Source organism: Dipodomys spectabilis, unplaced genomic scaffold (assembly GCF_019054845.1).
Source record: "Dipodomys spectabilis isolate Male_0828 unplaced genomic scaffold, ASM1905484v1 ptg000297l, whole genome shotgun sequence".
NCBI classification, from domain to species: Eukaryota; Metazoa; Chordata; class Mammalia; order Rodentia; family Heteromyidae; genus Dipodomys; species Dipodomys spectabilis.
Genome location: NW_024870974.1, coordinates 4,381,316 through 4,400,187, shown reverse-complemented (window position 1 = coordinate 4,400,187; position 18,872 = coordinate 4,381,316). Strand labels below are relative to the sequence as shown.

General features: G+C 36.1%; 1 protein-coding gene across 1 annotated transcript in view; it reads left to right on the top strand.

Moving 5' to 3' along the window:
- Arhgef38 (Rho guanine nucleotide exchange factor 38) overlaps positions 1-18,872 on the top strand; it is a 90,377-nt gene that overhangs the window by 53,204 nt on the left and 18,301 nt on the right. The window contains exons 5-7 of the mRNA XM_042701809.1: positions 1,988-2,005; positions 13,566-13,765; positions 17,127-17,260. Coding sequence (XP_042557743.1) covers positions 1,988-2,005; positions 13,566-13,765; positions 17,127-17,260 — 352 coding nt within the window. The remainder of the gene's footprint in view (positions 1-1,987; positions 2,006-13,565; positions 13,766-17,126; positions 17,261-18,872) is intronic.

Genomic DNA, 18,872 nt, shown 5'->3' with positions numbered 1-18,872 from the left:
GTTTTTCTGGTTATAAACATCACTAAAGACTTTGTTATATATCAGAGGCCCCACAGATATGTTTATTTTGTAATTGAGAAGGAATGAAGAACTTTGCCATATTTTGGGGTAGATGGGAGACACATTTCTAGTTTCATGCCTCATTGTTTTACTAAATTAAACTGTATCTTTTCCTCACCAACGCTACCATTCTCAGAAGAAAAACATCTCATTTCTAATCCTCTTGATAGCTTGTTCCTATCATTCCTGTAGCTCCCTTCACCCATTCAAGAAGCCAAAAACTCGTGCTATGTACCATCTAGAAGAATCTGTTTCAATGTAAAAATATAGAGTGCTCCACATAAAAAATAAAATCACTTTTGAAAATTCTTTCAGTTCCTTGTTTTATGACCTTGAGTTGGAACACAGATCATGATCTTTAAAGAATAGTCTCATAAAAATAACTTTTGTGAGTCAAATTACAGTGAGTCCATAGGGGAGATGTGGTAGTGATAGATTAAATAGCTTTATCAAAGAGGAAATGGACATAATTTAACTTCCTCCTTGGCTAGGATTAGCTTCTGGAAAGTTTTAGCCCAAAAGAGATTTTCTTAAGTGATAAGCAAATAAAAAGTTATAATGGAGTGCCCCTCCCTTATGGATTATGGGTTCTTCTATTAGAAAATTTATCAGTCCCCTCTTGTGAAATGTGATAGCACATTAAACACACTGTATTATACACACTTTGTATTACAACAATACATGAATAAATGAAATCGAAAGAGAAGCTGAGTACCAGTGGCTTACACCTATAATCCTAACTTCTCAGGTGGCTGAGGGCTGGAGGATTCTGGTTTGAAACCAGCTGAGGAAGAAAAGTTTGCTAGATTCCATCTCTGAAATAACCAGCAAAACACAGGGCTGAAGGCATGGCTTAAGTGATAGAGTGCAAGCCAAGCAAGCACAAGTATTGAGATATATATATATAGAGAGAGAGAGAGCCAGACAGACAGACAGACAGACAGACAGACAGAGAGAAGAGAGAGGCAGAGACAGAGACAGAGAGAAACTATATGTCTTCCAGAATGAAAAAGTATTAATCTTTCCTTTTAACTTCCAATACAATCACATTGTTTGTTTCCATGGAAAAATGGGGTTTTTATTTATATTCATCTTTTCCAAATTTTCTGATCTGTTATCTAGAAGGAATCCTAGACAAATTAAATTCCTCACAGCAGGAGGACAGAAGTTAGGGAAAGAGTGTGAACAGAAAAATGGAGAGACGTATTGGCAGGAAGTGGTTAGCAGTGGGCGATTTCTAGAAGGATTTCTTCCATGGCAGTAGAAGGGTTCTTTTAAAAACTGTGAATAATTTTCTAAACTTATAGCAGCTGTTGCTTTGAAAAAGCTGGGCAGAAGAAGGACAATGTAAGGTCCTGAGGATTTCTAGCAAGGAATTTGTGTGGTTGCCATAGTTATAAACCACATGGGGTCGGGGTGAATGTCAGGAAATAGAGTAAAGATGTTTCTATTCCATTCCATGGAATAGCTTCAGTGTTATAGGAGCAAAATGGTAGCCACAGACTCTAGCAGTACCTTAGTTAAGTCTTTTTTTTTTTTTATATTATTGAAAAGTAAATAGTTTATTCGCTATCTAAAATGATACAGAGAAATATTATAGAGCATTTAACAACAGCTTTCTGAAATCTTGGTTACCCACATTGTTATATTTAATAGCTTTCTTTAATAATGTAAAGAAAATTTTAGTCTACTTTTAAATGAAGAAAACTTACTATAATCTGAATGACAAGTTTTCAGCTTTATATAAAGTATAAAACGAAAATGGTGAATACCTAAAATGAAATTTTAGGGACATGATTATAAAACAATGAAACTAACCTCATTGCGTCTTCATGAAACTATTTTACATAGCAACATAATAATTGTTTTGTAATGTTGCATATTACTTCATATATTTACATAATTTATCTTTTTCTCTCTCTTACAGGAAAATATACATGCAAGAGTAAGTACTTTTTTGAATTAACATTTGGTAATTGTACATGTTTGTAGGATGCAATCTGGTATTATTATTATTAATTTACTTTATTGTTATTATTGTGATGTACAGTGGGCTTACAATTACATGAGTCAAGTAATGAGAACATTTCCTTTTGAACAGTGTCTTCTGTTCCCTCATTCTTTCCCAGTCTCTCCATCCTGTAGTTTATAATGAAGAATATAAAATTTACAAAATAGAAATTATGTCAGTTGAATCCATAAATATCTGTCATTAATGTTTGGGTAGAGAGTAACCACGAGGAGAGACAAAATTCCAGAAATGAAATAGAGGACTCAGGTACCATATAGAAGGCTTGTAGATCAGTCAATGAACTCAGTTAGATACCCACTTCACAGGTGTTCTATTTCAGAAAGGATATGCATCCTTTAGAATAATTAAATATGTATAGATTTGAGTTTTCAAATTTGAGGTTTCAAATTATGAAATCATCTGAATTGCAGAGTGAGGAGCCTTTTTGTCCCTTTACATATGAGATGCCTAGCTACCCTGGAGAGTGGCCACCTCATTATAAAAGCCTATGTCAAGTACTAGAGCTTCATAGCTGGTTGTGAGAGCCATGTGTCACAAATTTGGCTTGGGTTCTACTTGCTGAAGTCTTTATAATCAAGTGACAAAGCAGAGAGAAACAGAGATTGAGAGCAGGTAAGGAAATATCTTTGGTGCAGTTAGCATGCACAGATTCATCCATACAGAATACTTAAACCATGCTTTGTATGGAAACACTTGCCTATAAAACTGCCCTAGCTTCTGCAGCAATCCTGCTGTATAGGAGTTGGCAGGATTGGTAATGCTCCCGCTAACCTATTCATTACACCAAGAACTAAAAGAGAAGAAAGACAATCACTGCGGGTGTCTGGGTGAACATCAAAGCCAGCTGGGCAGGACTTATTTTCCTCCTGTTCCTCTTGCTGAGGTCAGGGAGGCCACATGCTGCCACAGAAAAGGGTAAAAGGCAATGTCAAACGCAGTGTAATTGTGGCTATTTAGTAGTGAAGGCCAGCAAAGCCAAGAGTGCATTGAAGTCATGGGAGTTTGTAAATGCCATCCAAAACATTTACAAGTGAAAACTGCTGATTTTTCTACAATGTGCATTTTTTAAAATGTCAAATATTTATAAATTATAAAATGTTTATTTTGAATTATAATTTTATACAAACATGAAAGTACCAGAGTACCCAGAGGGATCATAGAGTCTGCAAGAAAGCCTCTGACCCGTACCTCATTCAAAAACAGGAAAGAAAGTGTCTGTTCTAAACAACTCTATCCAGCAATGTTTTCTTTTGTTATTCATGCAAAAGCATGAAGACCTATGAAGTTCTTTTCCACATATGTTCCCTGTCTGACCAGTTATTGCTACCTGCAGAACTCAATCACAATTCTTACTGGTCTCAAAATGACATAGATGACTGGTTGTTCACTTTGTAACATTGCAAAGTCAAAAAGAAATGAGAAGAATAAAACCTTTGACATTGCAATAACTTCCATGTCATTGAAGGCTATTTTCTTACACACGCACATAGACACAGAACAAAATAGAGCATGTATTATTTCCCGTCAGCTTGCAACTCATTCATCAATTCATCATGGACCTCTTTCTATGTCAGTCAAAATAAATCCACATCTTTTAATTGTATAATATTCTTTATATATGCATAACTATATATCAAATAGTTTATATCACAGTTTATATGATATATAATTTGTATATATAAATGATATATATGATATACCATAATTTATATTTATGATAATTTTGTTTAAACAAATCCTTACAGTTGAATCCTATCTGTCTTATAAATGTTGGTGTTATATGCTCATTGTTATGCATTATATTTATACAATAATCTCAGTATTGGCTTAGGATGAATTTCTTTTTTTTTTTTTTTTTTAAATTTTATTTTATTTTATTTGAGAACATACTGTACAGAGGGGTTACAATTACATGGGCAGGATAATGCATACATTTCTTACCAAGCATTGCATCCTCCTCCTTTGTTTACCCTTCACCTCCCTTCCCAGCCTCCCCCCTCCCTCCCACCCAATCATACCCCCCCTCCCCCCCCCCTCACCGACATTGTAAAGCTGGTTTTGACATGACATTTTGTACTTCTCATTGTTGCAACAGGTCCACCTGAATCCTTAAACGACTTGTTTGTCCCCGTCTCCTCCACATGTTATACTGACATCAAATATAGTGAAAGCAGGGGTTACACTGTGGGGGAGGGACATACAAAGCAACAAAGAAATAATCTTATAAATGCATTAGAAACACATGCATGAAAGAAACAAAAACATTAAAATACATATTTGAGGTTTTGTTTTCCTAACATCACACTATCTGACTTTTTCCGCTTGACTCATACCTATACTAGATATTGCAAATAAGGGAAACCATGGGACCTATGTTTCTTTGGGCCTGGCTTACTTCACTTAATATAATTTTTTCCAAGCCTTTCCATTTCCTAACAAATGGGGCAATGTCATTCTTTCTGATGGAGGCATAGAATTCCATTGTGTATATATACCACATCTTCTTGATCCATTCATCTACTGAGGGGCATCTGGGTTGGTTCCATGTCTTAGCTATGGTAAATAATGCTGCAATAAACATAGTTGTGCTGGTAGCTTTAGTGTGGCCTTGTTTGTGATCATTTGGGTAAATGCCCAAAAGTGGGATTGCTGGGTCGTTGGGGAGCTCTATGTGGAGTCTTTTGAGGAACCTCCATACTGCTTTCCAAAGTGGTTGAACAAGTTTACATTCCCACCAACAATGAAGTAAGGTTCCTTTCTGTCCACATCCCCTCCAGCATCTGTTGTTGTTAGAGTTCTTGATTTTTGCTGTTCTAACTGGAGTGAGGTGATATCTCAATGTTGTTTTGATTTGCATTTCTTTTATGGCTAGGGATGTTGAACATTTCTTCATGTGTCTATTGGCCATCCTTCTTTCTTCTTCAGAGAAGCTTCTCTTTAAGTCTTTCGCCCACTTACTTATTGGGCAGTTGTTTCTTTGAGGATTTGTTGTTGGGTGGTTTAATTTTTTGAGTTCCAAGTATATTTTAGATATGAGACCCTTGTCCGTTGTATGGCTAGTAAAGATCTGCTCCCAGTCCGTGGGCTTTCTATTGATCTTGCTAGCTATGTCATTTGCCCTGCAGAAGCTCTGCAACCTTATACAATCCCATTTGTCCAGCCTTTCTTTGATTTGTTGTGTTTCCGGGTCTCTATTCAGAAAATTTCGGCCTGAGCCAAGGAGACCCAGGGTTTCTCCTATTCCATCCTGTAATGTTTTCAGAGTGTCTGCTTTGAGTTCAAGGTCTTTGATCCATTTGGAGTTGATTCTGGTGCAGGGTGATATATAAGGATCTAGCTTTAGTTTTCTACATGTAGTTAACCAGTTTTGCCAGCACCATTTACTGAAGAGGCTGTCTGTCTTCCATTCTATTGTTTTAGCTCCCTTATCGAAGATTAGATGGCTATAGGTCTGTAGGTTCATTTCTGGGTTTTCAATTCTATTCCATTGGTCCTGAGGTCTGTTCTTATGCCAATACCAAGCTGTTTTGATTACTATGGCTTTATAGTAGAGTTTGAAATTTGGTATTGATATTCCTCCAGCAGTATTCTTTCCGTTGAGGAGCGTTTTTGCTATTCGGGGTCTTTTATTGTTCCATATGAATTTTTGGATTGCCTCTTCTATTTCCTTGAAGAATGAGGGTGGAATTTTGATAGGTATTGCGTTGAATTTGTAGATAGCCTTGGGCAGTATTGCCATTTTCACGATGTTAATCTTTCCAATCCAGGAGCATGGGAGGTTTTGCCATTTTTTAAGTTCTGTGTTGATTTCCTTTTTCAAGATTTTAAAGTTTTCATCATAGAGGTCCTTCACTTCTTTAGTTAAGTTAATTCCTAGGTATTTTATTTTTTGTGAGGCTATTACAAATGGAGTTGCTTTCCTAATTTCAGCCACACTTTTCTCATTGTTGGCATACAGAAAAGCCATTGATTTTGGGGGGTTAATTTTATAACCTGCTACTTTGCCAAAGTTTTGAATCAGCTTGAGTAATTTGGGAGTGGAGTCTATGGGATTCTTTAAATACAAGATCATGTCATCTGCAAAGAGGGAGAGTTTTATTTCTTCTTTCCCTATTTGGATCCCCTTTATGTCTGCATCTTGTCTTATTGCTGTAGCTAGGCATTCTAATTCTAGATTGAAAAGAAGTGGAGAGAGTGGGCATCCTTGTCTTGTTCCTGAGTTAAGAGGAAATGGCTTTAGTTTTTCACCATTGAGTATAATGCTGGCTGTAGGTTTGTCATATACAGCCTTTATTGTATTGAGGAATGTTCCATGGATTCCTAATTTTTCCAAAACCTTCATCATAAAGGGGTGTTGGATCTTGTCAAATGCTTTTTCTGCGTCTATTGAGATAACCATGTGGTTCTTATTCTTGCTCCTGTTGATGTGATGAATAATATTAATTGATTTGCGTATATTGAACCAGCTTTGCATCCCTGAAATGAATCCTGTTTGATCGTGGTGTATGATTTTTTGGATGAATTGTTGAAGTCGATTGGCCAAAATTTTGTTGAGAAGTTTCGCATCAATGTTCATCAAAGAAATGGGTCTATAGTTCTCTTTCTTTGATGAGTCCCTACCTGGTTTTGGGATGAGGGTTATGATGGCTTCATAGAATGTGTTCGGTAGTGAGCTTTCTCTTTCAATTTCATTGAAGAGTTGGAGGAGAATTGGTGTGAGCTCTGCTTTGAAGGCCTTGTAAAATTCCGCTGTAAAACCATCTGGTCCTGGACTTTTCTTAGCTGGGAGGTCTCTTATTGCTGTTTCTATTTCAATGCTTGATATGGGCCTGTTAAGATAGTTTACCTCATCTTGGTTTAGTTTTGGCATGTCAATATTTGCTAGGAAGAGGTCCATTTCTGTCAAGTTCTCAAACTTATTAGCATAAAGTTTTGAGAAGTATTCCCTTATAATGTTCTGAATCTTGCTTGTTTCCGTGGTGATGTTTCCATTCTCATCTCTGAGTTTATTAATTTGGGTGTGTTCTCTTCTTTTTCTGATAAGATTTGCTAAGGGTCTGTCAATTTTGTTAATTTTTTCAAAGAACCAACTCTTTGTTTTGTTGATTCTTTCTATAGTTTTTTTGGATTCTAATTCATTTAATTCTGATTTAATTTTGATTATTTCTTTCCGTCTACTGGATTGGGGTTTATCTTGCTGCTCTTTTTCAAGGAGGTTTAGATGTGTCATTAAATTGTTAGTTTCAGATCTCTCCAATTTGTTGATGTAGGAGCTCAGAGCTATAAACTTGCCTCTGAGTACTGCCTTTGCTGTGTCCCAGAGGAGCTGGTATTTTGTGTGTTCATTTTTGTTGAATAGCATGAACATTTGAATTTCCTTTCTAATCTCTTCCATGACCCACTCATGATTCAGCAGTGTGTTGTTCAGCCTCCATGTGATACCGGACTTTCTTTGGTGGCTTTTGGTGTTGAGTTCTAACTTTATTCCCTTGTGGTCAGAGAGAATGCAAGGTATAACTTCAATGTTTCTGAATTTAGACAAGTTTGCTTTGTGGCCTAAAATGTGGTCTATTTTAGAAAACGTTCCATGTGCTGCTGAGAAAAACGTGTATTCTGATGCTGCTGGGTGAAATGTTCGGTAAATGTCTGTTAAGTCTAATTGATCTATGCAGCTGTTTAGATCTGCGGTTTCTCTGTTGAGTTTTTGCCGAGTTGATCTATCTAGTGGGGAGAGTGGTGTGTTAAAATCCCCAACGATTAATGTCTTTGGATCTATATGGGATTTGAGGGAAAGTAGTGTTTCTTTGATAAATTTGGGTGCTCCATTGTTTGGCGAATAGATATTTAGAATTGTAATATCCTCCTGAAGGAGAGATCCTTTAATTAGTATGTAGCGACCTTCTTTATCTCTTTTCATGTGGATGAATTTCTGAAAATAGAATTGTTCCATTAAAGAGCTTTTGATGACTTGTAAGAAAATTTCATAAAAATTGAGCTAATTTATATTCTCACTATTCATGCATGAATTGTTTATTTATTGACTATATTTATCAAGACTAAATACTATTAATATTTTTAACTTTGTACTTTGGCAATGTAACAGGTCTCAAATGATACTCTGTTGTTTAAATAGCTTTGCTAATAATTTTGGGCATTTTTAATGCATACTTACACATACTTAACATTACATTGTATTTCATTGCTAATACATGAACTTTGGGGGAGAGGGAGGGATCCGGTCGTGGGGACTGAACTCTGGGCCTGGGCGCTGTCCCTCAGCTCTTCAGCTCAAGGCTAGCGCTCTACCACTTGAGCCATAGAGCCACTTCCGGCTTTTTTCTTTTTGCTTATGTGGTGCTGAGGAATCAAACCCAGGGCCTCATGTATGCAAGGCAAGCGCTCTACCACTGAGCCACCTTCCCAGGCCCACGAACTTTTGTTTTTTGTTTTTTTGTCAGTCATGGGGCTTGAGCTCAGGGACTGGGTGCTGTCCATGAGCTCTTTTGCTCAAGCCTAATGCTCTACTACTTTGAGCCACAGCACCACTTCCTGTTTTTGAATAGTTAATTAAAGATAAGTGTGTCACGGGGACTTTTCTTCCTTGGCTGCCTTGAAAAATGTAATCCTCAGATCTCAGCCTCCTGAGTAGCTAGGATTTTATTGAGATATTCATCTTTTCCTAATAGATTTGTGTATTTTTAGTGAATTTATTAACTCCTTGTTAGTCTTGTATATCATAAGTAATTTGCCAGCTTATTATTTGACTTTTAACATAGTTTATGGCTGCTTCTGTCTTTATCTTTTATCTGCATAGTTTTGCAGAGCTAAATTTTAAATAGAGATATAACTTTTTTATTGTGAATTTCAGATTTTATTTCTTGCTTGTTAACTCCAAGATTAGTTTTTAAAGTGTAATCTCAAGAAGTGGCACTGTAGCTCAAGTGGTAGAGCGCTCGCCTTGAGCTGAAGAGCTGAGGGACAGAGCCCAGGCCCAGAGTTCAAGCCCCATGGCCGACCAAAAAATAAAAAATAAAGTGTAATCTCATATATTCTTCAAGTTCTTGTATGGTTTCCTTTTTTATTTCTCTTTTTATTTGGTGGTGGAGATCAAATTCAAGGCCTCATGCAAGCTAATCACACACTCTGTTACTGAATTATGCTCCTAGAACCTATGTTTTATTTTTGACTTATCTTTTTCTTTTTCATTATTATCTCTAAGTAGCTGTACAAGGGAGTTTCAATTCAACAAATTAGTTTGAATTGAACTGCATCTAGTCAGTGTTACCCATTCTATCATTCTCTTCCATCTTTCCCAGCCCTATTCCTCCTTGGTTTTATATTCAGCAATTAAATATTTGACCTATCTGGAATCTGTAGCTTATAATTTCCAGGAGTTAGTTCTTAGTCCTTCAAATGATCTTTCTGATTTTGATAACATATTAAGAATTAAGCAGTTTCTGATTTTTGTGTAATTAATCCTTCTTATTCTGATCCCCAGACAAATTCGCCCCACTTCAACAGGCATTCAATAACTATAATTGATGAACTTTGGGAAGTGGTCAAATAGTGCTTCTTAAAAATTACTGGTTCTGTTGGTCAGCTACATCAGTTACCACTCAGTCATTACCTTTACTCTTCTAAAATATACTGATAGTTTTTTTATAGTTTTTTCTTAGTTACAACTTATTACAGAAAATGCTGTTTATTATTGTGTAACAATAGTAGCGTTCTTTAAACTTGACTCAAGGAGTTTTATAAGGATGTACATTTTAAAAAGGATCAGTAATAGAATAGATACTTTTGGCTACTATAAAATAAATATGAAATATAGGATATTTCTGGAAATGAAATAGAGGAAACTCTAAGCATTTTGATCAATACTTGTAGTCTTTTCTTTCTCTTTTCTGTTTCTAAATAAAAATATAGTTATGCCTTATGATGATTTGTTTTTTTTTGTTTTCCACCAAAGATTTCATATTGCTTAAATGTTATTATATTTTCATTGTGCAGTTTTTTCCTCTATTTGATGTAAAGTTCTCTGCAGCAAAACTAGACGTTGCTAAAACAAAGCTAGCTGTGTTTGCTTGATTTCATAAAATCCAGAAATAATTTGTAATGAAAATGGTGTAGCTAAGGATAGCACTAACATCAAAGTATTTATGATAAAGCAGAGGAAGTTGAAACAGAATTAAGATGGATACCTACCTTACATTTCAGCCAGTTGTTTATCGGAAATTGTTACACATTCGCTACTTATGGAGGGGCAGGCAGGTCAAAGCCTACTTCCTGGCAGACACAGGGATAGGATTCATCTGCCTCCCACAGTTATCCGAATTTAATCTTACTGGGTGGGATTAGATGAGGTGAACTTTCCACACCAAATGCCTAGAGTGTCATTATCTTATAACACATCCTCTATCTTTTCTACCATATTGCTTGTCTGTCTGATGCAGATAACAGAACATCATTGCCCATCACTTGGACAACTGTCCAAAGTATATGTCTGAAGCCCAAAGTATATTGCAAATTTCTCATTTTTTTCAGAAAGATGCTTTTAAGACTTGCTTTATGACATTTTTAAAAGAAACAATAGTCATTTGAATGTTGCCCTTTGAAACATGAAAAGGAAGAAATAGAATTTTGATGCCCAGCTATGATGAAGGAGAAATAATTGTTATCATTTAAACACAATTTAAGCTCTAGGTTGGTTTTGTGACAGGTATACACATAAAAGAAAGAAGGGCAGTTCAAAAATATAACTGCTCCCTTTAATACATCTGAGCTATTTTTGGTTTAATGTCTTTTAAAGAAAAGTACACATAAAAATAGAGAATTCTTATAAATAACCATTAAAGTTAGATTTTCTTTGAAATATTTGACTATGTATTTTGAAAGTATTTTCTGTGGTTTAAGAAACTAAGTTAGGTATAATTAAATGAAAAAACTTAACAGAAAATCTAACCATAATCATAAATCTAATATAATTTGCTCTATTATTTTTGACATTTTTGACTTGTTTCTTAAGGGAATTATTTCTAGATAAGTGTGAAAATTGTTGCATTGTTAAACAATCTCTTTAGATACAAAAGAAAATGCTATTTTTCATACTTTAGGATTATGCTACTGATATGCTTTTCATTATAATATGTTTTTAGTTGATTTTTGGTATAGTAGTTTTCATTTATTCCATTCAGTTTTCTTGGAAACCAATAATCAAATATTTTCTCCTCCCATTTCTGATTCTCCTTTGATCTTTGGTTGCTGTTCTCTCTCCCTTTTTAAGTTGATTTGGTACAAATGGAATAAGAAATACAAGATCAGGTATATTAAAGCAACCTTTCACACTCTTGTAAACTGTTAGTATTTATTTTGATATTCCTTCACAATGTTGCATTTAGTTTGCTTAATCTTTGTCTCTGGTATTCTAATTTTTTTTAATCAAGATTAGACGCCAACTTGGTATCTGATGTTTTTGCTCATCAGCTGGCACTCTGCCACCTGAGCCAGGCCTCCAACCTCTCTATTATAATTTGCTATGAATAAAATTCCTCATGAATTTTGAAATTTCTGAAATGTTTCAGATAAAGTAAAACGTATTATCCAACACCTGAGAAAACTGTCATCTCTCAATCTACTGTTATAGCTTGAGAGGATGCAGTAGGTTATAGTGGAGTTACAGTAGTGATAGGGAAACTGATCGTTGGCTGGCAAGTAGGGAAACAAGAAAGTTCCAGATCGTACTAAGTGACATGGATAAAATAAAATGAGGAGAGATAATAGTGATATGTGAGTGCATGTACTATATCCCTGTATATACCTGCATTTATCTGTTCAAGTACACATAATAAAGTTCCTTACCTTCTTATTTAGTGGGCTTGAATTAGATGGTCTGTAAGGTACTTTCAGACCATTTCTCGTCATGCAAATCATTTAATTTATTCAACATTTATGTTTATTTTATTTTTCAAATTACATGTCTATTGTCTACCCTAAAAAAATACAAGTATGTGCCTGGGATGTGGCTCAGAGGTAAAGTGCTTGCCTACCAAGTACAACGTCCTGGGTTTGATCTCCAGTACCAAAAAAGAAAAGACACACACAAAAAAGAGAAGGGCTAGTGGGAGAACAAGGGAGTGGGCAACAACTCTCAACAAGAACTATATTCATTGCCTTCCTCATGTAACTGTAACCCCTCTGTATAGCATCTTTACAATAAAATAAAAATTTTAAGATACAGTTTTTAAAAATACAAGTATGAAAAATTCCACTTGTTGGGATTCTTATTTGTCTTTTTGTATAGAGAACCTTTTAGAAATTATTGCCTTTTGGCTGAACTATTAATGACAGTGACTTTTTAGCTTCTTTCCATTGGTGAGGTGCCTGCCCAATGGAACAGCTCTAATCTTCATTTGGAAGGGCCTAATGGAAGAGTCTGTTGTGAGCGTGATCATCATCATTGTATAGTCACTGCAGAGCTTACAAGTTTCACAGGGAAGCAAGTGTGTGATAGTGATGTTAGGAATACTTGTGGTAGTGAAAGTAATGAAGAACTATTGAATTTACTATAAATCTTTTCTGGAGATATTCTGGGACCCCCTGATATATTGTCAACTCAGCTTTTCAGTTTGGGAAAGCAAGTGAACACAAATTTTCTTTTTAATCAGACTTTGCAAGTCATCTGTTTAGAATGTTTTTCACTTTTCGTTTTTGAGAAGGGTCTCATGATCTCACGATGTAGCTCAGGCTGGCCCAGATCTATCCATCATCCTTCCTCAGTCTCCTGAGTGCTGATATAGATGTGTATCATCAGGCACACCATCTGTTTAGCTTTTTAAATAGTGAGTTTCCTCACTAATCATCACTGACAGAGGAAAAAATGTTTTCTTGTTTGTCATGGAAATTGTTTCTCACAACATTATAAAGCCTATTACATATGTATATATACAAACACATAAATATATATTTATAACTATGTGGAACACGGATTAAAAAATCATGATTTCTGTTCCTTTTGTTTGATTTGTCTTTGTTTGTTTGTTTGTTTGTTTTTCGTTGTTAGTGGGGCGTGAGCTCAGGGAATAGCTGCTGTCCCTGTGCTCTTTTGCTCAAGGCTTGCACTCTACCACTTGGAGCCACAGTTCCACTTCTTGGTTTTAGGCAGTTTGTTGGAGATAAGAGTCACACAGACTTTCCTGCCCAGGCTGGCTTTGAACTATGATCCTCAGATGTCAGCCTCCTGAGTAGCTAGGATGACAGACATAAGCAACCAATGGCAACCATGCTTTGTTTGTTTTCTTTAGTAATATGGTCATTCAGCCTTTCTTATTATTTTGTTTTTGCTCTTGCTTTCATTTGTACAAATTTTTGTAGCCAAAAAGAAGAGAACAGTCTTAAGAGAAATCATTAAACATCACAAAAATGTAACAAACAAAACAATTGTATGCACAAGTGACATTATTTGTCTCTGTTACAGAGGCAAACCAAACCTATTGGACATGGGCTCTTTGATGATCAAACCAATCCAGCGTGTGATGAAATACCCACTGCTACTGTGTGAGCTTCGGAATTCCACCCCTCCCTCCCACCCGGATTACAGAGCACTGGAGGATGCTTTTGCTGCTGTGAAGGACATTAACGTTAACATTAATGAACTGAAAAGAAGGAAAGACTTAGGTAGGAAGACACATGATGGGTTGGGTATTCTCCATGACTGAGCTGTTCTGTCTCTGACAATCACAATGTCTTGAGTACAACTCAGTGAACATAATCACTTGAAATCTTGAATTCTAAGTTGGAGAACAGACTGTGGATTTTGCTTTCTCAGCCGAGTCTATGAGAACAGCATGAAGCAAGAAGAACTGGCCAAAAAACAAAACAAAGCAAACAACAAAACAGCCTTACTCAAATTCCCAACTTCATTTGTGCACTGCAGTCTTTTGTGACACATTGTGGGCAGCAAATTCCCATAGCCTGTAGTCCTGTCACCAGAGGACTGTGTGGTAGGGAGACATAGAGACATACACAGGTGGTTGTAGCAGTAGAAAATTATTGCAGAGGGGCAGAGACAGGTGTGCCACTGGACTCATCTGGAATAGAGATTCTGGGGGTAGTGATTGCTCTTCTGATAAAAGTATACTTATACTTCTTTCTAAAATAAATAAATGCCACTTAGCGACTTTTAAGCTGAGACATAAAGTTAATGTCTAAATGGAAAATTTTCATCTCAAAACAGGAAGATAATTACCTGCACCTTGTTTATCCCAGAGGTAGGACATCTGGGTCTTCTCTCAGTGTGATTAATATCCAAAGAGTTCTTCATTCGTTTTGCACTTCTAATAGAAAGATCTTGATTCAACATTAAAATAATGCTAGGACTTTAGAGCCAAATGGTCTCAACCCTTTCTTTAGTTTTTGTTGATTTCTGTCTCCAATATTCATTCAAACGGTTCTGTTAATAAGTTAAAATTTTCGAGAAAAGCTTAAAATAAAGGTTAAAACTGTAAAAGACATCATAAATAAAAGGAAAAGTGCACATACAGGATTACTATCCAGAATATGCAATGATCAATAAATGAATAAGAACATACCAATAAAAAGAAATTCACAGGAATATCAGCAAGTATTTGCTAACCACCAGGGGAAGAAAAGTAAAGTCACAGTGACCTTTCATTCCCAGCCCAACTGTTTTATAAAAAATTGTAATGGATAATGTTAAGTTCTACATCTCAATCTGAAAGTCGCAATCTCAAGGGGAACCCCCACTTTAGAGAATAATTTGACAATATTTACTAAAGCTGACTACTTATGCACCAAAGACTCAGAATTCGTCTTCTAGGAATATGTATGAGAGAAAACCTTGCGCATGTGGTAAAGAAATAAGTACTAATAATTAAAATTATTCACAATTTTAAAGGTTTGCATAATCATCCAGATATTGGATTAACCATACATTTCATGCTATGATACTATGAAAAGATTTTTAAAAATCAATGAAATAAAAGTGCAGGTATCTATTGGATTAATTTCAAAAATACAATCTTGAGCTTTTAGAAGAAGGAAATTAGCAAGTGAATATGTTCAATATGGTACTAGTTATATGAAGTTTGAAAACACGTAATGCTATGTATTCTGTAATTCCGTCCATATACAGTAAAGGAATAAAGATAGGCAGATATATGAGCCCTAGTATGTGGGATAATAATCCTTTTGGGATATCAACAATGAGAATAAGGCTGTTTTGTTTTGCTTGCTTTGGTTTGTTTTATGAGACAGAGCCTCACTATACAGCATAGGCTGGTCTCAAAATCAGCATCTTCTTGCTTCAGCCATTCCCCCAAATGCTGGGATTACAGGGATGTGCCACCAGGTCCAGATAATACTTTTCAACAAAAAATATAATGGGTAAAATGTTAAGATGTGATAATACTCAAAAGTAGATTATAGCTCATATATTACAATTTGTAATTTTTTTGTTATGATTTAAACTATCTCAAGGTTTAAATTTTTTTCCACTAATGTGACTTAAGTTTACATAGCTCACATTTTATTGCTTTCTTTAGACCTTCTAGGTTTCTTTTTCTCTGTCTCACTGTCTGTTTTGTGTGTGTGTGTGTGTGTGTGTGTGTGTGTGTGTGTGTGTGGTGTGTTTCTCTTTTCTTTCTTTTCTTCTCTTCCTGAACCAGTGTGGTATTACAGCCTGATTTTTGCTTCTTAAATCACTTTTTTTTGTGTGTATGTATGGTTCTGGGAACCAAACCAAGAGCTTTGCCCAAGGACTAAAACAATGGTCTGTCGCTGAGCCTACCTCCAGCATGCCTTTTGTTTGGGGGAAGTAATCATATATCATGAACATTCTTTCAGGTAATATTATCTTCCTTTTCTGGTTCCATAGTATCCTATTTATGAGTCTATCACTATTTATTAGACTATTGCTCTATCGGAAAAATTTATATTTTGCAAATAGAAGAAAAACCACAATAAGTAATATAAAGTATTATATGCTTAATTATGAAAGTGGATTCCTCTGCCTGGGCTTCCTAATAATAGACTGTGAATGTTTTCATTTTGGTTAGAGTCTGCCATGTTTTTCTCTTCAAATTTATGTTAGTTTCGTCCACACCAGCAGTGCATATGATTGTCCACCTTCGTATTCCCTTACCAACACTAAATGTTAGGAGCATTAACATTTTGAATTCTATGAGAAGCATAAAATAGCTTTAAAAATACATAAGTAAAACTCAGAGATGTTACTAAATTTGTCCCCAATTTCTGAGTTGGTAAAGACCTATTTTAAGATCTGAGGTTGCCCTAAAATGGGTACAGTTGGTTTTTTGATACTTGGGTCATGATATACTATCCCAGAAGCCCCAGATAATAGATGCCTTATCTGAGACAAGAGGGAGAGGTTTTTTTTTATAGAGATTTCTTTTTTCTTTTCATACATGCCAAGAAAGTAAGTGTTCTGTGGTAGAACACTTATTTCCCCAGTTCAGAGATTTCTTCTTCTTCTTCTTCTTCTTTTTTTTTTTTTTTTTTTTTGCCAGTCCTAGGACTTGAACTCAGGGCTTGAGTGCTGTTCCTGAGCTTCTTTGTGTTCAAGGCTAGTACTCTACCATTTGAGCCACAGTGCCACTTCCAGATTTTTTTAATAGCTTATTGGAGATAAGAGTCTCACAGGACTTTTCTGCCCAGGCTGGCTTCGAACTGCAATTCTCAGATGTCAGTCTCCTGAGCAGCTAAGATTACAGGCGTGAACTACTGGTGCTCAGACCAAAGATTTCTTTAATATGGCAGGTAAATTAATTTGGTGCCCTGAGGAGTCAAATTTTTAAGGGTTGAGTTTTGGAAGGTTCTTGGGTGGGGGTTCATCTGGCATACGAAACGATGGGCCTACAGCATATGACATTTTCAGACGAGGGTCAAAAGCCATATGAATTTTTACCTTGAAATAAATGTTGATCTTGAAAACTTGTAATGAAGTACACACTTCTTATGCTGCAGTGCTCTGATATGAGAATGCACTTTTCCTTTTCAGTTCTAAAATACAAGAAGAATGATGAGGATGAATCACTGAAAGACAAATTGTCCAAACTAAATATCCATTCAATTAGCAAGAAATCAAAAAGAGTGACAAATCATCTAAAGATTCTCACCAGGGGAGAATCACAGGTAATTTTTCTTCTTCAGTCACCTGCATTTTCCCAGGGAACATTAATGCTGAAGTCTTTATGAGATTTTGTTTGTTGTTTACAAGGTTATAACAAGAACACTAAGAATCAGGGCTGGGAAGGTATCTCAGTGGTAGAGTGCTTGCCTTGTATGTATGAGGCCCTGGGTTTGATTCCTCAACACCACATAATCAGAAGAAGCCAGAAGTGGCACTGTGGCTCAAGTGGTAGAGTGCTAGCCTAGATAGCTGAGAGACAGCACCCAGGCCCAGAATTCAGGCTACACGACCGAGGAAAAAAAAAAAAGGAACACTGAGAATCAACACACAGTAATTGTCCTATTCTCTTTGTTTTCCCTCTCTTTAGGGAGAGATGAAGATGTGTGCAGGGGGTGGGTGGATTTGATCTCAGCTCTGATGTTTCCACTAAGGAAGCAGACAAGAAAAAGCTCAGGACATAGAGACATGAAATAAGAATGTTCTAGGCGTCCAACATCCAGCACATAATCGCCACAACAACATTATCCTGCATCTCTGTTCTACTTCTGCTTAAAATAAAAAATCTAGTGAGGGGTGCTGGTAGCTCACATCTGTAATCTTAGCTACTCAGAAGTCTGAGATCTGAGGATCATGGTTCAAAGCCAGCTCAGGCAGAAAAATTCCCGTGAGACTTTTCTTCAATTAACCACTCAAAAACTGGACGTGGAGCTGTGGCCCAAAGTGGGAGAGTGCTAGCCTTGAGCAAAAAGAGCGTAGGTGCCCAGGCCCTGAGTTCAAGCCCTATGACTGAGGCGGGAGTCGGGAGGGCAGAAGGGAGGAGAAAACAGAAAGAGACAGAGAAAGAGAGAGAGAGAGAAACCTTAGCTTTCCTTTAGGACTCCCTTGATGTTCATATTACCTAATATTACCTTTATTATATCTATGAGAAAAAGAAGTGTTCAGATGCATAACTTATTGGAATGGTTTTCAAGCTTCTCCTCTCCTTCCCACGTACTCCCCAGACACACGTTCTATTAGTGGGTAACTGTTCTTTGTCAGCTGTTAGCTTGACTTGAGCCACTTTCATCTCAAGACTTAATAAATAATGGATAGATTAGCAAAGGCTCTTAAACTTTAATGTGCTTAAGGAGAATTATCCGAGGAGCTTGCTGAAAGGCAGATTCTAAGGTTCGACCTGGTTCAAGGGTATGACCAGGAAGTCTGTAGTTTTACAAACTTTCCAAATGTTTTGAGGCTAATGATCTTGAAATGAATGATCAGTGGAACACACTTTCAGAATCACCCAATAGAAAGCTCTTGGCCCCGAGATGGGCTTCTAGTTTGGAAGAACAGTTCTCAGCCTACTATATATACTATCTTAACTTTTTGCCTTCTCATTTACCTATTTTCATCATGTTTTATGTTAACATCCCTAATATTTAAATTAGTGGCAACTATGTGTTCATTCAACACTTCTGTTTTGCTTTTTGTATTAGAGAAAATGTGTTCTATTTATTTTTAGGATATATTTATTATTATCTTTAGTTGTACAAAGAAGTTGCCATTTAGCAAAGCCGTTTATGAATGCACTATATCGTGATCAATGTCACCCCTTTCAACAATCTCATCCATCCC